We start from the raw sequence: 22,416 nt of genomic DNA, 5'->3' as shown, positions 1-22,416 counted from the left end.
AAAAGTATGTTTATCTTTAAAAATATTAGATATTCAGATTGGCATTTTGAAGATTTTGAATTTTAACCACCTTCTTAAAAAATTGTGGAATTATTTATGTCTGTATCACACACTTCCATGCAGGGTGTAAAAAACGTTACAATACACACTTAACTTGATGGGACTCAGACCTTCTTGAGAAGAAACCAATCATGCAGTCACTCAAGATATTCCCAGCAATTTATGGAACCCAAAGGTAATTACCATTTTCGCAAGAGACTGATCCCGTCCATGCCAATCTATCCCAACTCTCTAAGATCCATTTCAGTATTATCCACCCACCTACATCTTGGTGTTACTACCTAGGTCTTTTCCTGTCTGCCTTTCCCACCAATATCCTATATGCATTCCTCTTCTCCCCATTCATGCTACATGACCTGTCCATCTCATCCTCATCAAGCTGATCATTCTAATCATACTTAGTGAACAGGACAAGTTATGAAGCTCCACTGCAATACAAATTACAAAAGAAAAACTTAAATATCTGTACTTAGCTAATAAAATTACATTTTTATGATTTCATAAGATTTGCATTTCCACACAACTTACTTTTTTTCTTCTTCACATTTTCAAAATTTTGCATCGGTAAACAAATAAATAACCTGTAACTTTTTGGGTGCTAGGTCACACCAATCTGCGCTCTTTATACACTTTTCATGGTTTATAAAGGGCCAAAAACGTTTACAGTTCCAAAATCTGCATGGTAAGTTTATCTGCTAACATCCCCCAACCCTAAAATTTTTCAGTAACAGAAGCTATGCATCAATGCTATCACAGCAGGGCTTTGAAATATGGACATTCTCAGTGCAACTCTACTATGGTAGTGCATAACATTGAAAGGATGAGATCACAGAAAAACATAACCATATTTCAAGCCAATCCAGCACTATGCACTACTTGCATCTGCCTGTAAAGAAATGGACTCAGTCTTATATGAACTGTCATGCTTCAAAGATCCGTAACATCATAGTGAAAAATTAGTTTTATCTTCCAACCACATCTTGCACATCCTGTTCTTCTGGGTCTGCAAGTGCTCTAAATCTTACAAATCCATTCTCCGCTACTAACATGGAAGGTGATGAACACTCTCTTGTCGAACATAAAGTCTGTGTGCCACCCCTATGTTGGTTTACAGGTGTTCTTCTTTCAGAATTCAATGATGCCATAGTTCCGGACTTCTTGATGGACCGCCTCGCATCTGAAGTCCCTCTACCTGGGAAGCCAATGGCTAAATCCAAGGTACCAGATTTCTTCACTGGTCTCCTCTCCACAGTCCCACTACTGGCACTGACAGAATCTGCTGGCAGGTCACAATCACCATTCAGCGATATTAAGGTCCCACCACCACCGCCACCACCCCCAACCCCACCACTGTTGCCACTACTGCCGCCTCCGCCACTGCCACCACCATTACCACTTGAATTCTTTAATGAACGACGAACTTCATTTGTGGTGGAGAATGGCAAATCAAAATCTGATCTTTCAATATCAAAAGTTCCAGACTTTTTCATCACGGATCGGCATTCTACAGTGCCACTCCCAATTACAGGATATGGCGAGTCATTAGTTGATACATAACCAGTCTTTCGCAAAGAGCGTCTTTCAGAGGTAGAGATGCTAATTGTGGATTCTTGTAAAGGGAGTCCACTATGCAAATTGTTCAGAGGAAATGAGTCATCATAGACTTTCTTTCCTGTTCGAACTGTGTAATCATGAATGGCCTGATTAGTAACGCAGACAGCGGGATAAATATCATCAGTAGCCTCACTGCTCTGGGGGGTATTATTACACTGGCCACAACGAAACAAGGCAAACCCTGAATTCTGTGATTCTTTTTCATCTTCGATATTGTTCGACCGAAGGGGCTGAACCCCAGCCCAAGATAAGAGAAAACACATTGACACTTCTATGACACGCACTGAGAACTGATAACCCCACCACAACCATCCAAACGTCTTGTCATTACCCAGATTCGCGACATTGTAAGGTCCGAATATTCCATACAATTGAACAGCTGCCATTAAAAGGCTTAACAGTGCTGTTGCTAAAGTGGCCCGAACAGCAACAGCCAATGTCGGGTATGCAATGTTCGTAAATCCACTTCCAAAAATGTTATCCTGTTTTCTAACAGCTGCAGATTTTGACAGATGTTTGTAGGCATAAAGATATGCAAACCCTAGGGAGATACATAATATAATGAAGATTGACTGACAAATGAGTGGTAGATACGTCATATTTTGGTCTATTCCTGTTGCAAGATCCATTGTAATGCATAATAAAATATGCAATATTATAAACACACCTGTGAGGAAAGGCCTTTGTAGGCCAAGGCCAAAAATATGTACTTTTGAAGCATATAGAAGGAATATAAAGAGTATAATAAAGGCCGAAGTCAACAATGGCAACACAATATTCAGTAAAAGGTGAGAGATGGGTTCAGGAAAGGAACTGTTGACATTATAAGCATCATAGAAGAGATATACAGAACGTACGACACCAATTATGAGCAAAACGCCATGCAAGGTGATGTAATAGCCACGTGACAAGAGACGCTTACATATGTTGACACGAAAAATGTTCACCAAGGAACACAGAGCAAGGATTGTGAAAAGTGATGCTATCAGATATACGTGAACATCCCACGCAAGACGTGCCTTATTTCGAATTGAACTTCGGGATGGATTTGGCGTGTCTGGTGATCCAGCATCAGGTTTTGGAGGTTGAGGCTGTGGATTAGGAAGCTGTTCTGGTTTTCCCTCTGTATGCTGGTCAATAATTGAATCTGTATTGGACGGGATGTTTGGAGGTTGTGGTTTGTTATCAAGAGAATTTGATAGATTCTGAGCAGTTTCTGGGTTAACACGTGGGGCCTGAATATCAGGTGCAGGCACTGTCTGTGGAGAGATATCTTTTTTTGATGTTTTTGTAACTGATGGATCCATGGCAAGTTCTGGAAACACTTCTGGCATACGAGGAATTTTCGATTCTGGTGGGTTAAGTCTCTGGAAAACCTCAGGTTGAGGTTGAGCTTCAGGCTTGCGACCATTACTTCCTGAAAGGATGCGAGAAACAGAAGGATACTGAAGAATAGAAACAAACTCTAAATCAGATTCATTAGCCGATGGACGCTGGATGCTGGGACCTGGGATTTTATCCAGTTCTGAGTATGGAGCTTCAGGAGAACGATTGAAGCTTGGAGTATTGAGCGGTTTCTTGCGATCTGAAGAAGCTGACACAGAGCTGAAAAAATTGAAATGACACATATCAGCACTATTCTTTCACCCAAGTTCATGTGTTATATGTATCTGAAACATACGGTTTTCTACACTAAACTCTGAAGCAAAATTTTTCCTAGGAACCTGCCACTCTAAAGAACATGCCTTAGCACCCTATAATGAAACAAATCTTGAGTATTACACAATGCTAGGCTGTGCCATAGCTCAAGCGGTGAGTTGCTGGCTTCCCACCTCAGCGGCCCGGGTTCGATCCCAGGTCTGGTCAAGTGGGATCTGTGGTGGACAAAGTGGCGCTGGGGTGGGTTTTCTCCGAGTACTTCAGTTTCCCCTGCCAATCTTCATTCCACCAAATTCTCTATCATCATAATCACCTGGGGCAGGCTACAATACACCAATCAGTGGCCGCTAAGCCGAGTGGAGCCACTTGGACTCCACCCCCCACCAAGTAAATTAAAAAAAATTGCACAATTCTAAATTCTATGCATTTGTAAGCCTCAAATTTTCAAGATCAAATCATGACTTGATTTAAAAGCTCATTTTCAGTCTTGAACATCAAAAATTTTTTGAAACTGCTTCTGCATTGTCAAAAGGGATCAGTATTGTATCTGCCAGAATTGAAGATGATCAAAAAACTATAAAACATGTCAAAAACAAAGGGCAGTTAAACTTATATTCCCATTAACACAAGAAAATAATCAAATCAAAAACAATAACACAAAGAGAAAGAATAATAAAACTACATAAAACTCTTTGGAGTATTCCATCAAGACTCTCCCCTCTTCTGAAAGTTACAAAACTTCGTGTCATACTGAATTTGAATGTTATATACATACATATGCAAATATTAATTGGATTTTCCTAATCCATTTTAAGCTTTCAGTGTGTCCATTCCAAAGCTCATGATATACTATGTTATTACAACAGCAAGAGACAAAGCAAGAGAGGCAGAAATGATTCAAGATCAGAAGCCACTAGCTGCCTTGCAATTACACAAAGTTCCACTGACGTTAGGAAACAAAAGTAGTAGTTTGCTGATTTATGATATAAGAAGATTCTGTTGAAATACAAGAGTTCCGCATCACAAAAGTGGCAGACCATATCAAGAAAAAAGGTAATAGTATGAAAATATCAGGTGCCACAATGATTCATACTTTCACATTATGGTGATTAATCATGCAGAACAAACAAACTACAGTAGAACTTGGTTATAACGTCATCAAAGGGACCTAAAAATAGTGTCATTATAAACGAATGTCGTAACCGAAATGTGCACTTCCACAGTAGCCTTATGTTAGTCACGTAAAAATCTACCAAAAACCGAGTTAAAATGTTGCATTTTTTAGTGAAATACGTAGTTAAGTACAGACTAACGTAACATTAACGTGGAATTGCCCAAATGTGTAATATCAAAGACATATTACAGCACTTTTCACTGACAATACACACCGCACTAATACTGTATATTAAAGGTAGGCCTACTCACCAAATTACAGTAGATTACATCAATTGTTGTGCCTTACTGTACCTAGATACGAGTACAGTAATCAGTTATCTTCATCTGTTTCCTGTTACTTGCCCAATACACACTTTCTAAATTACGTTCAATGTCCAATATCAGAGAAATTCAGGAATGAAAATGACGTTACATATGAGGTTGATGCATTTGTGCATGTCGTACTAAGCAAAGTATAAAAACAGTTGCTTTATGAGGAATTAGTTCGTACCATTGAATATTTGACGCAATAGACAAGGTGTCGCAGAAACCGATGTTGCTATAACCAAGTTTTACTGTACATAGCAGCAAGATTATGCACAGTCCCCTGAAGCAAACATCAACGGTGGAAACAACAGAAACAGGAACTTGTGCAAAATCTACACAAATACTGTCAGATTCAAAGACAAATGAATGCCAATTTTTTCCAACATCATTAAACTCGACGAGTGCTACAAATAGTCCAGTATAGCAGGGTGTGTATAAATGATGTGGTCGAACAGTTTCATTTACAATGAAGAACTTCATTTGTCATCACACTTCAAGGCAATACTAACAAACTGTGGGTGCACTTATATATGCTATCCAGTCAGACCATCAATGATGGAGGCCCAAAACATGTTCTCATAAAAAACTCAGGCAATGAAGAAACGTGAGACTGTAAAGGTAACAAAGCTGGCAGCATGAACACTGCCAGTTCTTCCAGACACAGACAGCCAGCTATTCATGAAGGGTGAAAGCCATAAAACATACTGTAACGTGCTGAAGAACGCATATCCTAAGTCACTTCCTAGGCAACGATCCATCCATTCCTAGACAACGGAAGCAACACAATATTGTAATTCTAACAGTGAGTATCCACGGTTAGAACGAATTCTTTGAAGCGTTGAATGACAACATTAGGTTCATTGCATAGCAACAGCTGAGGTTATAAAAGCCCAGCTTCGACAAGAGAGCAGTTAGACAACCCAGTGTGGAGGCAGGGTCGAATACCTCCACCGTGACCCTGCGAGTTGTAGGAGGCGATGCAAAGGGAAGTCTCAAATCTGAGACAGTAAAATATGGTCACAAGTCCCAAGGGACTTGGACCCAAGAAAGACTGCACTGGCAAGGGCCAGCAGTATATACAAAAGACAGACCTGCCCTCTCGTCAGAGAGGGCGCCCCACAGAAGCAAGACCATATCTGTCACACAGTAATAATTAATATGTGGTCATGAGCCCCATTTCACCAAGACTCACTGACTGACTGACCGTCAGCTGCAATGTGGCTTTGACTTGAGGCCAGTCAGTTCTTAGTGTAGCTCCGAGTAGAGCGAAAGCAAGCTCGAATCCAAAAAAGGAAATAAAAGACTTCACTAAGATCAGCGGTGCAAGAAGTAATTATAACAGTTTAATAGTGGATGATAATAGTACTTGTAGTGTGGACAAGAATGTTCAATAAATATTCGCTGAATCGGAGACCTACGTGAAATTATTCCTCACGTTACCGAGGAGACAGAAGTAGGTTACCAGGTACCAAGCGACAATACTTACAAACTTACAGTTAAACCATTTAAGACTATTTTATTGTCTGCCCTGAGTATTTAGAATAATACCTTTAAAGAATATATGCTGTTAATATGCTGTTAACTTGAACTATTAATATTTGGGTTATTTCTTCATTCTTAAGATTTTATTCTTTTAAAAAATGTGGGAGGGGGACAAATGACTGGTTTGCTTCCACGCTCCACTGCTCACAATACAAAACTATCCGCATACAGCACTGAAAACTATGCCTAAGACACAGCTGCCTATCAGGTGCCAAATTAAGGGATTCAAGACTAACTAAACTGTTGGGAGACTGGTTTCATGCCTGGCACAGAAGACCAATAGTACTGTTGAGAAATAAGGAGTGCTTGTGCCTGACGCCTTCAAATTTCATGTAACACTGGATGTCAGATCTGTGATCATGTACTGAATAGTGAGTGACCTTGCGGTCATACCTCGAGGATGACATCATAACTACTTGTTCTAGTGAATAAGACTTTTAAGGACCATTTGACATAATTGTATTTTGAATGGCTCTTCACAGTGAATCATGTTCTAACACCAAATGTGTTAATATAGATGTCCAGTGTAGAACTGCGGTGCCAATGGATCAAGACCATGGCAACAGTTTCTCCAAAAGGGATAGTCAAAAGATTTATGCGATGTCATATATCTGATGAAGTGGATGGCAGGGCAGATGTGGAAGAAGTTAGGAAAGTTAGCAGTGAACATGAGTGTGAGAAAGGAAACGCAAACTGTTCAGACACCAAAGCTGTTGCAGAGGATAAAAATGGTGAAAAGAGTGTGATGGGTAAAGACGAGTAACAGCTAGTGACTTCAAGAAGAAAACTAACTCGATAAACATCATGTGTAACATGTTTTATGACCTTTCTTTCTATCACAGCTTTGTCATATATGTATGAAATTAATTCACAAAAATGTCTTTTTATGTAAACATATTTCCCAGTGTGGGATTGCCTTATATTTAAGTCATCATCAAGTGATTGACATCAGCTCTTTGTAAGCGACAAAACAGAGTAGGTGTCTCCCTTCACCTGAGGATGGAAACAGATCCAGTTTCTGAAACGTTGCATTTTCTAATTTTTAGAATACTGGACAACAGAGAAAGTCCAGAAACCCAGTAATTCTGAGTATTATACACCATCATCAACACCCTTTAAATTTTCATTTCATTTCTTTAGTGCATTCTGTCAATCCATATAAGGTCAAACCAACCTATTGGATATAGAATCTGTCATGTTTAAACATAATAATAAAATATACATTCATAACCATGTTTGAACATAAGATAATAAAATAAATATTCCTAACCCATACAAGGACAAATGAAAACACTAAGAACCACTATAAATTAGTGCAGTCATATACAGTAATACAAAAACTGATACAGTTGTAGTGGTTACATAAGCTGTGTAATTATATTATCCATAGGAGAGACAATCAAGACAAAGTGTTCACTGAGAAGCTGATTTATAATATTCATCAATACTATAAAAAGCATGTTCAGTGAGATAGCTTTTTAATAAAAATTTGAACTCTTTAATATCTTTGGATAGCAATTTAATGTTTGAGCTAAGTGGTTATAAATCTTGCTACCTGAGAAAAGCACTCCTTTTTTAATTATTGACAGATCTGTAGAAGGTAAATATAAATTGTGATTATAACACGTGTTGATATCATGAATATCAGTATTAGCTAGAAAATAATTTCTGTTCTTAACGACAAATGTACTGAGACTGAAGTGGCAATATTTGTAATTTTTTAAACAATCTGCGGCATGAATCCAGTAATGAATAAAACTGTTCATGAGTTCTTACTCTATATCTGGCAATGATCTCCTCCATCTGCAACCTAAGGATATGCCATGGCATGGTGACAAGGGGCGCAATTAATACGGTAAGTTCAATACAAAGATGGTGTTATCACCATAGAGAAATGTGACGGTGAACTACAATTTTTTTCAAAAGATGTCAGCAACAAAACAAAAATCTATTTGTTCAAATGCTGGAAACACTGCTCTCATTTTCTGACATGTGAATGTGTCCCAACATGGGCACATAAAGAGAAGGTACAAGATGGTGTTAAGACCCAGTCACTCTGAGTGTCAAACAGTAATATGTCATCAAATTTCTAGTGAAAGACAAAACGTAACTGGCTAGAATTCCACACAAGCCAACTGCACATTATGCTGAGGGATCGGATCATGTACCAGTGCATATGATTGGTGCAACAAATTTTCTGAAGGCCAAGAAAAAGTTGCTAACTGACCATATGCTCATAATCAGCTGACAGCTGTCACAGATGCAAACATTCATGACAGTAAACAAATTATTTTAGACAACATGTGAATTACACTGTTTGATATTGCATGCAAAATGTGCAGCATTCTTATAAATACTGTTTGCCTAGGGATTCATAACAAAAGATGTGGGAAACAGTCACTCAAGATCACTGTACTGCATAACAATTTGACAGTTTAACAACACTGAACACCCATATTATGGTCAAGACTTAGCCCCCAGTCATTTTCACTTGTTTGGGCCACTGAAGCACTATAAGGGTATAAATTTAACATGGATGAACTCATGCACGGTGTCCTGAACTGGCTATGACGCAATGCTACATCTTTCTATGCTGCCAGCATCAGTGCTCTGCCACAATAATAACAAAAATGTACCAGTGTAGAAGAATATACAGAAAAAGGAATGATATTTTGGTGATTCTGTCATCCATGAGTTTTCTAGGGGGGGAAAAAATATGTTCAAGTTAACCTTGAACCACATTGATGTGAATTTTCTTCTACAGTACACCGATTAGATGAACTCCATCTACCACTACTATTGGGCCTCACTGTATGGTTGAATGAAAGGACAAACTGATATGCAGCTGCAATGTGGAACAATAAAAACACTAGGAAAAACAACAAAAGATGCTGTACCAATACAACCTACACATAAGTACTACGCTGGGAATGTGCTTCCTCATACAGTGTAACTGAACTCCTTACCCACTCCCATCTCGTTCTAAATTTGGCACCATGTCTGGTGGTCTCCAAGGAATACGATCCCTTCCTGATGGAGGCCTAGGTGGTGGTGGAATTGGTCTCCTTCCTGCATTCGGAATTCCACCATCAGAATTACTCCCCCTGAGTGTTGGCTTATCAGCAAATGGATTTGCATAATCTGGGGGCAGAGGTGGAGTAAAATAGGATCGTATTGGAGGTATATATGATGGTACCTCACGAGGTGATGGAGTTGTAAAGGGAGGAGGAAATAATGTCTTGGGCGGCATAAATGGAGGCATTGTAGTTGGATGCATAGAGGGAACAGGTGGAAGAGATTTATGACTTGACGGATTAGTGTACGGAAGTGTGGGTTGGGTTACAATCTTTGGTGGTACTGTTGGTAGAGAAATACTTGTGAATGGCGGAGGTACAGTTGTAGGGGAACCTGAAGCGGGAAAGTATTTTGATGAGATGCTGCGTTTTGTAGTCGTTGCTCCGCCATACGCCACCTGGGAAAATAAAAATACTAATGTTATACTTTATGAACAGAAGTGGTTTCATACAGATTTCAATTATAATGCATTCAAATACACAAGCCCAAGTTTTCTACCTAAGTTACTCCACGGAGCAGAGTACTTACTGAGAAGATAACAGTCTTCCATGCAGAACAAAAAATTTCCCATGTTTTATGGAATCAAAAGGTTAATTATATGTTCACAAGAGCCCAACAATGGCCCCTGTTTCTTTACTGCTTTAAGATACACTTCAACATTATCCCCCCATCTACACCTATGTCTTATAAGCAGTTTCTTCCCTTCAGATTTTCGGACTACAACTCTGTATGCACTTCTATATGCATATAAAGTAAACATCTAAAGAAATCGCATACACTAATAACGAGAACACTGAATTATTCTTCAATATTTTCATATCCCCAGCTTCTGATCTATGCTGATATTAATTTTGAAAAACATAAATTCTCCTAAAAAAATACTGGTAAGGAGGTTGGTCTGTAGGTAGTTAGGAGAAAACAAAGTGCATGTTCTTGTCTCACCATGAGGATCCATGATGATATAACATTATAAAGACAACTACCAGAACCTTAAGAAATGCAGCAGAGTACAGATACTCTGCAATAAGGGTAACAAATAAAAATCGCATTCACAAAGAAGTCAGGAGCAGATTAAATTTGTGGAATGCACAATCCTATTCAGTTCAGAATCTTCTCAATTCCCACCTGCTATCTAAATACATAAAACTACAATATTACTTTTAGTGTGTATGGGTGTGAAACCTGGTACCTCACACTAAGTGAAGAACTGAGATTTAGGGTGTGTTAGAAATCAGTGCTGAGCAGAATATTTAGAAGTTACAGTAGGTTGGACAATACTGCATAAGGAGCAGCTTTATGATCTGTACTCTCCATCTAACAGTACCAGAAAAATAAAATTAAGGAAGCAATGGTGAGGCCATTGAGTATGCACAGCAGAGATCAGAAATGCACAGAACAGTTTTGCCAAAGAACCACCTGGAAGACCTAGGCATAAATGAGGGGATACGATTAAAATGAATCTTAAAGAAACAGAGTGGGCAGGTGAGGGGTGAATTAATCTAGTTCAGGGCAGGGTCCCTGCAGCATGCTCTTGTGAACATTGTATGAATTTAAAAAAAAAAGGCAAACTTAGAAAATTCAGAAGATATGTGATCAACTGAATAAATCTCACATATGAATCATGGGAAACAGAAACTGTACTGCATTTTAATTTCAGAGAGATGAAGAAGCCAGTCATATAATCCACACTGGCAATTAATTCCTATATTCATATACTTCTGACAACCTTTAAAAGAGGAAAATTATACTTTGTGGTAGTTTTTCACTGCTCCTCATTTGGTTCCTATAGTATGACAGCATGCATCATTAATGTGAAGTTGGCATGTAGAGAACTCTTGAATAAAGCACCTTCCCTTGGAAAATAGCCATATGTTGTGCAATTATAGGAGGCAATAAAATGTAATTTCATATTGCAACAACTGAAGCCAGAACTTACCTTGTTGAACACTGCTGCAATGTCTTTCTCCAGTAAAGTACGGTCCAGGAATGAAACATCAGTCCCAGAAGATAGTAACGCTGGGCGTAGCAAGGCAGATGCTGTGCAGAGGAACAGAAGTAGGGTTCCAGCAGGCGCCATCTGCAGATGAATGGGAGGTCACGAGCAATAGCACAAGTCACACGAACAGTTGCCTTTTGATCTTCATCCTTCTAGTTTGGAATTCCGTTAACATCTATTATTAGATGTTACAACTGTTAAAAAGCACAACAAACAAACCTACTGTAATTTTAAAAGGCTCAATATCAAGAGTTGAAAGTAATAATTCATAGAGCATTTAAAATTGGCAACAGTTCCTATTTTAAAAGACAAAAACGCTCCAAAAATCTACACCTGATAAAATGAAATTATTTGTGCATCACCATATATAGTAATATCCAAGTTATCCAGAATTCCCATTCAACCAGCAAAATTTTAAAGAAAAATTACCACTTTACAACATTATTAAAAAAAAAAACTCTGCAAGGTGCATATGTTCATGAACGACATGGAAGATTGTCCAACAAGCTCTAGCAGTGACATCATCCTCCTGTATGTGCGTGCCATTACAGTAGAAGCTATATGAATCTGTGATCACATCTTGGTATATGCATCCAAAATCCTTCTACATCAATTAAAAGAAACTCCGTGGCCTGTAGTCCGCAAGCAAACAATACTGACCAAGCGACTGCCACTTGTCGGAGAAATCAGTGTCAACTTTTGTGGATAGAGGGTGTTGCGTGGTTAGTGCAACAGATCCCCACAGCTGTTAATCTCAGTTTTCTAGACTGGAGCTGATATTTCCTTAAAATAGATTCTCAATTATTCTCACGAGGCTGATTGGACCCTGTTCCAGACCCACTCAATTCCAATGTTAAATAGGAAGATTCCAATGCAAGAGTAAAAGCAAAAGCATTTTTCCTTCAAGATCTGAAGCTTTCACAGTGGCCAAAGTTAATTAAATCTTCTCTAACTACCTGCCATGTCAGTACCATTTCAGGAACTATCTCTGCCCCCCTTCATCAAGGTATATTCAGACTGCCCCATCTGTATCCGACAGCCCGTGATAGGAACTGTGAGCAAATGAAGTGTTGGCCCAGGACACACAAACTTATGACTCCACCCACTAGCACTCTACCGGCTTGCACCCAGTTCCAATTACAGGGCGCAGGCTGGAACCTGGGACAATTTGAATCTTATGTCACATCGGACCCTGATGATGAGGGCAGAGATGGTCCATGAAATTATAAAATTTTAAAATAACTGACACAGATGATAGTCGAATAAGATTTCATGTTGTTGTTTTATTCTGCATCAGGTTTCTATTAAGGCCTTTCTCATGCAACTGACACACCCCATTTCATTACTTGCCAGAAATGGGGGTTTAATGTATTACTACTTTCATCCCCGAAACATATGACTTCTTAGCACTCAGTACCATAACCTGAGGTTTCACAAAGTGGGATAAACCCACCCCTGGGGGTACTCTTAAAGGTACTAAGGGATTTCAAATGGCAGGATGGGCCACCTTTCATTGGATTCTTACAAAAATAGTCATCCAAACCATAATAACAAACAATATAAACTTCATCACTGTGTATAAGAAATGTCAAATTATTACCTTGTTATTTCAAAGCATATATATATATATATATATATATATATATATATATATATAAAGATTATTAGGGTAAAGTACAATCAACAATCAATTAACTGTATCATAGCTGAAAAAATCTTTGATTGGGAGGTGGGACTCTCTAACAAAACTACTTCAACTGTAAAATGATCAGGATATAAAGCTTAAATTCTTTAAGCCTCAAATATTCTAATTTAAAAATAAAATTAATTTTGGAATCACTAAAAAGTACAGATAAAAATGTTGATACTTCTCCTCCTGAAGCAGTTGCCAACATGGAGGTTTCTTTTATAGCTGACAAATCCAAACTGGAGAACAGAAACTCTGTATACCAGTCTGGTTTTATAATTTAAACCATAACACATGTCTTGTCCCTTGGCCATTGGAAGGAACAAAAGAAACCCAATATGCTGACCTCAATGGACACATGATTTGTAAATCTTCCTTCTGAAGATGCTCTCTAAGACCAAAACATGTCAAGGATAAAAGATTAACATCCATGATACATATGTAATGGCCGTCTTGTAGTGCACTCAATTTCATGTCGCTTCTTACTACATGTTTCGGCAACATAGTGCCATCTTCAGGTTCGTTATTTACGCTAAGCTATTACATTGTTTGCCATCTTGTGTCTTTCATAAAGTTATTTAAAAAGTACATTATTCGTCAACTATAATAAAATTTGTATATACTAAAACTTGTTAAGATTATTCATCTATATGTCTAAATTCAAACTCGCATATAGTATGGTTCGTCCACTATGGGAGTAGTTTCTGTGTACCGTGTCTGTGATGTGTCCTTCCTTTTTGGCTGCAAACAGCAGTTCTATGTACTTATTATCAGATAAAATTAACCTAGTTCCTACTTAATTCTATACATCAAAATGCAGGCCTACCTAATTTCATTACATGCTGTAGCTGACCTATGTAATGTGTAACTATTGAGCAAATAACTTGACAGGCAGTGCTGGAGAAATGCAAGTTTAGGAAGTCAGTCTACACTGATTCTCCCATTTCCTGGATTTTAATGATCCAGGTCCCTTGATCCTGTGGTAAATCATTGAATACTGTATCGCCACAATGATTCAATGAAGTCACTGTAAAATACAGAAGAAACAACAATATTTCAATTACATATTAATCATTTGATTAACTACGGTGATGACAAAACACAAGAAAAATGGATATTGCAAAATATATCTGGTAGTATTTTACAGCTACACTGCTGTCATGACGTTGGTTGTATCCACTTTGCGCAACACCTGCTAAAATGGAAATTATATTTATATAACAATGCTGTCAATAGCTCAGACTATACAGCAACAAAAGGCAGGAGTATAAACGGAAAAGGGTGTGGAAGGAAGCAGCCATGCTTCATGCTACCATTCCAGCATTTACCTGTAGGGACTCAGGAAAAAGGTTACTTTTATTTCAAACGCTTCAGATTTATTGATGTGCATACATCAAAACAGCACGAACATTTTGAACTGCAGCAGACATCTAACATACTTTTAAGTTTCAGAAGACTTGGTGTACAAAATATGGAGTAAATCTAACAAGGAAAAAAGTACATAACTAAACACATGGTACAGGATATTTCTTGAAAATATTATAGTTGGTTATTATAGTATTCACATATGGCACCAAAAGGTCTAATGCTTACTCAGTTGTGCCTTCCTTCTCTAAGCTTCATTTCAATAATATCCTCCTATGTATGCCTACTACTATTTCCCCCAACGAACTTCTCTAGATTTCCTAATATTTTATATTCGTTCCTCATACACCCCTTGTGTGCCACATGCACCACCATATTCCAACCTCCTTGATTTGATTGAAACACCCCAGCAAGATTTTCTTGTCCTGTTATTATTCCCTACAGTGATGCCAAACTTTAATCATCACTGGTCTCACCTCTGTATGTGATATAGCAAACCCCAACTCAGGTGGAAAAATATAAGACTGTGGATCTTCATTTCAACTCCAGATGTCAAAGAGGGGAGTTGCAAGCTTGGAGCATTCACAGTACATACCGGCATGTGAGATTTGAGGTTCTCACAGTGGTGCTTCTGGGATATCACGCTGTGATTCCATTGAAAGCAAACTTGCTACTGCTTCATACTGGTTTCTCACTTGGTTTATTCTTTGAACATGAAGATGGAGGCAACAAGTTTCTCTGAAATGTTAGACGACATTCAACAGACCACTTGGCGTTATATCCCAGAAGACAGAACTCTTCACATACCAGTAAGTCTGATTAATGAAAGCTCACAAATAAAACATATATCTGGCAATATATATGAATGCTAGCCAATGCTGTCTGGAGATGGAAACCACTGAAGTCACTGTCTTCTATTCAAGCTGGACAGGGCTGAGCACTGATATGAGGGAGCATTAAATCATGGACAGACTGCAGGTATAAATATCCTCCTCAGAACTCAAGTGTAAGTAATGCCAACAGGAGAAAACTCATAAACCATGTAAGGTTATTCACACAAAAATAAAATAATCAAAGAACATTGGTATGGCAATGAAGTAATACCATGACTTAGTGCTGGTGTGTAAAACACAGCCAGTCCAGAAAACGCATTAAAAACAAAAAATCCCATACCTAGAAAGAACTTTCCTAATACATACAGAATTACAAGTGGCATTGGTGGCCAATTGGTAAACCACCGGCGTAGTGAGGAGAAGTTCCGAGGTTCGGAACCAACAACAGTTTAGGCCCGCGCCATAGCTCAAGCGGTTAGTTGCTGGCTTCCCACCGCGGCGGCCCGGGTTCGATCCCAGGTCTAGTCAAGTGGGATCTGTGGTGGACAAAGTGGCGCTGGGGCAGGTTTTCTCCGAGTACTTCGGTTTCCCCTGCCAATCTTCATTCTACCAATTGATCCACAATCACCCTCACCCATCATCTGGGGCTGGTACAATAGGCCAGAAATGGCCGCAGTACAAGGGACTTAGTCCCACCCCACTAGCAATAATAAAAAAAAATACAGAATTAGGAAGAGGATTAAAAATTCTTTAAATGTGTGGTTCCTACCTTTCTTTATATCATTTTAATTTATTGTTTCAATGACAAGAGTATTAGTAGCCATGACTCTTCACTCAGCATATGGTGATCGGCACCCTTTCTCTGAGTTAGTGCCATCTGGAAGGACAGTATTCCTGAGGGACATTCTACCTCCAGGCAAGCTATGTACCTACTGTGATCACTCATCAGAAGTCATGACTCTAGGAATGAGACAGTACTTGCTTATATCTTTTATTACTATGACTGGAAAGCCAAAAAGTCATTATTATTTAACAGAATTACGAACGGCAGAAATTATACATGAATGATCCCTCCTACTAAGCCAAAAAGAACTGAACATTCCACTCAGAATGCCAAGCCTCTTTTTTAAAACAACATTTACTTCTAAATACATGTCACAAATCTTCAAAAATATTCTGTCATTAGTTTCAATTACTCATGTTAGTTTGGATGGTGTAAAAGGAATGGATCACACGCAAATGTATGTATCTTAGGCCTAAAATTGAAGCAAATTGTGGTACATAAATATGAGGATATTCAAGGAATAAATTAAATACATTACTTTTCCTTGGATGTAAAAGCAGAAAAATATGAATTTCACATCCATGTGGAAAAAAACAAGAAAAAGAAACAGGCAAAATGCAATGTCATATACACTGCACTTGAAACTTTTAACATCAGTGGTGTAATAGTTTTTATATTTCATTTTATATCTTAAATGCATCATGCTAGCTCCTTTTCAACAACAGTATGGGCATGTTTCGAACTTATGAACACTAAAGAAAGCAACCTGTAAGAAACCTGGATGAATATGAACAAGATGGTGAAACATAACATTATCTGTGGCATGATAGGTCACCAATAGAAAAGGGCCATAGATGTGTAACATCCCATAAGAACAACTGAATCAGAAACTGCTGTGAAACCTTTTGTACAATGCTGACATCCCTGAGTAGTGTTGCAGTTCACTGCAAATGTGATATCCCAGCTACAATATTCCCTTTATCTTCCTCAAACATGTAAATTACTGTTCAGATGAAACCTCCAAAACCTTGATATAAATTTATGCCTCTTTCTGATTAATAACCTGCGTACACGTTTAAGACAAGAGGATCAGACAACTTGGACATCTGACAAAACAACGGGGTACATTACTGTGCTCCAATGAGCCGGTAAGAGTAAATATATCCACAGTTACATCAATAACGATTTTCTGAGAATATTAACAATAAAAGAAATCAAATCAACAATGCATAAAATTTCCTATAAATCTTGGAGCCAACTCAGAAGACTAGGACCTTAAAAAAAACCTGGACGAGAAATGTGTTATTATTGCAATGGACCTGCTCAAAGCATTTCTTGGCAACAGCACAGTAAACATGTTCCAACGTGCAACAATGGAAGATGTGTCTCAGTGGACAATGTTAGAGCTCACTGCTAGGCAACAGTCAGCACGCCAATGAAATTACCGGCTACGAATCATATGACTTGTGTTTTCTGCGTTGTCCATGCAGAGCCTATATAACAAAAGACCTGCTGTAGCTCAGTTTAATGTAGTGCAGTGGAGTTAAAAGAGTCGACCAGAATTTTTAGTTGAGTTCCAAGGTACCAAGGTGATTTAATAAGAAATGGCAAGAAGACTTCATTGTGATCTAAAGTGCTAGTTTCTGTGTTCAGATCTGTTGCTAGTACACAATTAGTGGAAACTGATAATCCTAGTGCGTGTGCAACAGTGAACTGTAAATTCTGTAAATCACAGATAGTATTAGTTTTACTTAGGAGAACTTTGGTAATAAGTGGTAATAAATCCAATAATCCTAACTAGAACCCATTACTTTAGTCACGCATACCCCGCCTACATGCGACATTATCAATAAAGAGGCAACTGAAACATCTACTGTCATGCTTGGGGGAATTCAATATGCTGTTGCTAGGATACATGGAAAACATAAACTACCTATGGGAGAGCTAGCATATGGGAAAGAACCTAAATTGCCTCCTGTTATTGCCATAATACAAGGACAAGTAAGATAAATAAAAGGAACGTCAATGGAATACTAAAAAAAGGAGGGAGGCAGATAAAGGGAAGAATTGGTATAATGGAACTGTCTTAATGTGAAGATGAGAAGGAGAAGGGGAGGGGGAGATAATGATAACACAAAAGCGGTCATAAAAACCAGGGAGAAAGGAGAGAAAAAGATAAGGAAGGAAGAAAGGAAGAGGGAATAGGGAGGGAAGGAAGAAAGGAAGAGGGAATAAGGAGGTAACTAAGAATGAACGAATGAATGAATGCATGAATAGTAATAATATAAGATGATGATTATAAGGTCCATCATGAATATTTCAACATCATGGTGACCTAGTGTCTAGAAATTGAGCAGGCCTATTTTAAATCATCCTCAATTCTAGTTAAGTCTCCGTAAGTGAAATAAGTTCTATGTATGCTGAGCAGATCTAAATTTGAAAGTTTATGACTTAATTATAATTACAAGTCCTCTCATCATCCATATTCTAAGAATGTGATCTGCTGTCTGTACAATGAAAACACATAACAGAGTATAAGTAAAAAAAAAAAAAATCCCCTCTATTTACACAACAACAGCAACTCTTGCATTAATATTTCTAGGAAGCAGTAGTTTCCACTTTATGTCCCCGCACTAGGATAAAGTACTACTCAACAACTGATTTCAGCAGCATTCAAGAGCAAAAGATTATCTACTAGTTATATGAAGTGCTGTATTTCACTAACCCTTATTTATCTTAAAACTAAAACTATACCTGCCTTCTTGCATAGCTCTAATTTATTTTCTGTAAACATATAAATAACCATACTTTATTTTTTCATGGATGCATCAAACAAGAAATCAATAATGCAACACACTTCCAATATGATGAAAATGGCTTCCATCATTCACAGTCTGAAACACTACATATGGTAATGAAAGGAAGGGTTTGCAATAATCTGCCCCAGATGGTCTATTAAATAATCTGAACAAAAAATTTGTAACACTTGAACTCTTGTGACAATGGAAGGATATGAGCCAATATTCTTCGCTTGTTACAAAATTAACAACTGTAAATTATTACGCACTCAAAGCTCGATATGATAAAAAAAAATCACCCTTTTTATTTGTTACCTCATGTCTACCACCTATAATTTAACTAACATGAAAATTAAAAAAAAAAATAACTTTGCTATAGGAAAATATAAAATTCCTGCCATATGTGGTTTTATGTGTGGATTACTAGAATAGATTTTAAAGAACACACAGAGCAAACATATAATACTAGCATACAATATTAACATCATAGTAAATTCATAAGCTGGAGATGGAGGGCTTATAACAGCAGGCCTGTTAGAGAAAATGAATTTCAGATTACAAGAAAACAATTACATCCAAGATTACAGGAGATATCTTTTACCATATAATGAGTCAAGTTTATCATCATACACCAAAGGCCTTCAGACACTGCAGAAAATGTTGAAACAGACATAGAACCAATGAATAAACTACAACCATTACTTGAGATCAACAATATTACAAAGAGTGGGAATGGCATGATAAAAAGTTATTTCAGAAATTATCCAACAATATTTTTCACACCTGACATTCTGCAAGGCATCAGGAGTTTAAGATAATCCTTGCTGTCATAGAACCTGAAGAGTGATCACTGTCCTCACACATGCCTGCCACAAAACTCTATCCTGAACCCATCCTTCTTACATTCAAAATTTCCATAAAATGTTATAATCCTCCATCTATGGTCCTAACATGCTCTTTCATGTTTTCAAACCAAAATTATGTTCTGCGTTTCTTCCTTCTCCCATATGTATGTAACATGTCCCAACACCTCAAGACTCCTCAATTTATTTACATTAACAGTAGTATTAAAAAATAAATTTAGAAATATCCCATGTCTCTCCATTTGCTTGTTATGTGACCTCTACAGACTCAAATATTCTCCTCAGAACTCTGATAGTATCTTAATCTGAGCCAATATGTTAAATTGTAACACACAATACCAGTGGAACATATATATTTCCAATACATATAAAACAGTACAATAGATATTTTAGAATCCATAAAATAAGACAAGTAAGACACAACACAATGTAAGGAGGTGAAAAAGCTTCAGAACAAGGATGAACCAAACAAAGCCAAAACATTGCATCAACTAATAATTAAGAAAATATCACTGTTGCATACATATTGGGTACATTTTTTATTGGCTATCCATTGTTCAAAAACAGAGATAATAAAAATTTTGTAATAAAACACAATATATTTGCCTCTCCCATACATCAGTGACAAATAACTGTCTATAATTCATCAGATACTGAAGTTGGAAACAATATCAGCATAACAATACTAAACAATCTTTCAAACTATAATAAGTTCTGGTGTTCAAACACCTCGACATTAATAACAAAAATAAGAGATACCAATATATTCACAGAAACAAAAAAAAGGCGTATGAATGCTGTAACGTTACCTCCTTGTCCAATAATGGGTATTTAAAATGAGAATTTATGAGTACACTCCACTCTACTTAAATGCACCTTAATATAAATGTAAAATGTTCCAATTAAGATACACAGAAGTACAACACCTGAAGGAACTTCTCAATTTATACAAATCTGAGACCACTCATCCTCCTTTCGTAATTTTATAAATAAATGCATTGAATAGATTATTACATTGCTGGGAGGATAATATGGCATTTGTGGGGATGATAAAGCTTTTAAACAAACTAGAGCGGATTAACCAGCTTACTATTACAGACTTACTCTTTCTTTCATTTTGCCTTGGATATATCACATAAACACGCATATAAAAAAGGGACAAAAATATTCCATTGTAAACAAAATGAAATTTGTAATATCCTGCAACCAGCTAGACTCCTGTGTATCCAATTGGACGTTAGGAACTGTCGGTATTAGGACTTCAACTATATCAATTATAATGAAATACAATCGCAACAACACCAAACAACATTACCGTACAATAACCATTTTCCGACCGTCACTCCTCACTTTGCTTTATGGTCAGCCATTTCCTACAGGCAAACATTGGGTGTGTTCATTTTATCGAGGGATCGCAATAATTTCCGAACGTAATTCATCAAGTCACCTCCCTGAAAATTGATACTAGCACAATTTACAATACATTTTGATGAGCTGTTGTTAAAATAACTGCTACTAATAGTAGCAATTGTAATTTCGTGTATAAGGTCTCTGAGGTTACAGACGTTACAGACTTTTGTACTCTCCCCCTAGACACAATTATTGTACTCGTATGGACATCTGGAGATCACTCCTCTACATGAATATACAAAATGTTCTAGATCTTCAATTAAAAAGAATATAGAGTAAATCAGAAAAAAAATTAATCCACATCTGCTGCTAGGAAAGAATATGGCTAGTCATATTATTCATAATGAAACCCTACATCGAAGTTTGAAGCACTATTACACAAGTATAATCGTTCACGTCTAATCGAAAACATCCGAAGAAGTATAGGTTCGTTTTAAACAGCTTTCCCCTGCTGTCCTCCTACGAATAACGTGGACGTTTTGGAATACGGGCAGAAAACTCGCCTTCTTGATATTCAGTGCCGTGAGAACCTATAATTTCATAAACCTCTTGTAGGAAATTTAATTCCCAATCGAAAGAATATGTATCGTCACCAGAATTCAAGGCAAAATCACGATAGCTAATAGTTCCTTTGAAAAAGTAACAAAGATCAAGCTTTCTTCAAAGTTCAAATATTTTAGAACGACAGCAATGAATCAAAATTTAATTAATGAGGAAATTACGACCGGACCAAATTCGATAATTCATTCCCGTCTGCAGTCTAAAAACCGTAAAAATTTAAGTATACAAAACAATAATCTTTTTGTACATAGTTTCGCATGCATGTTAAACTTAGGTTCTGATATTACGGGAAGAACGTAGACTGAGGATGTTTAGATAGATAGATAGAAGATTACTATTAAAATGGTTCTTAGAGAAATAGGCTGAGGTGGTATGGACTAGATTCGTGTGGCTCAGGGTAGGGGCCAGTGGCGTGCTCTTGTAAACATAGCAATGAACCTCTGGGCTCCATGAGATGTTGGGAAATTCTTGAGCAGTAGCTGAATAGCTGACGGCTTCTTATGGACTGAGCTCCATGAAGTTACTTAGCTGATATGTGCTAGTGTCACCAGGGATTACTAAATTGTGCCATAATTCTTCTAAGATTAGTAACGTACACTTTTGCGCTGGAATGTAGATCTTCGCAGATCTGTAGCGGATTACTAAACATCGCTATTCTACGGCTGAGTTCAGTCTACCAAGAATTTG

At 37.5% G+C, this 22,416-nt stretch overlaps 1 protein-coding gene across 3 annotated transcripts; it reads right to left on the bottom strand.

Annotated features, from left to right (window-relative positions):
• Positions 1–486: 486 nt before the first annotated feature.
• On the bottom strand, positions 487–21,526 carry LOC111872046. Of its 3 annotated transcripts, none has more exons than XM_023865544.2 (5): positions 21,074–21,526; positions 13,942–14,142; positions 11,369–11,622; positions 9,324–9,829; positions 487–3,279 (listed from the first exon to the last, which is right to left on the bottom strand). In XM_023865544.2, exons 3-5 carry the CDS (start codon positions 11,507–11,509, stop codon positions 1,023–1,025), a joined length of 2,904 nt encoding a protein of 967 aa, XP_023721312.1. In that variant the 5' UTR covers positions 11,510–11,622; positions 13,942–14,142; positions 21,074–21,526; the 3' UTR covers positions 487–1,022. The 3 variants fall into 3 exon arrangements, with proteins under 3 accessions (XP_023721312.1, XP_033610404.1, XP_033610405.1); XM_033754513.1 differs by lacking the exon at positions 21,074–21,526 and adding an exon at positions 20,863–21,062; XM_033754514.1 differs by lacking the exon at positions 21,074–21,526 and adding an exon at positions 15,076–15,136.
• Between the last annotated feature and the right edge of the window lie 890 nt (positions 21,527–22,416).

This window comes from Cryptotermes secundus, unplaced genomic scaffold (assembly GCF_002891405.2).
Source record: "Cryptotermes secundus unplaced genomic scaffold, Csec_1.0 scaffold162, whole genome shotgun sequence".
Taxonomy (NCBI): domain Eukaryota; kingdom Metazoa; phylum Arthropoda; class Insecta; order Blattodea; family Kalotermitidae; genus Cryptotermes; species Cryptotermes secundus.
Note: the sequence above shows the minus strand (reverse complement) of the source record. Positions and strands in the feature narration are given on the sequence as shown.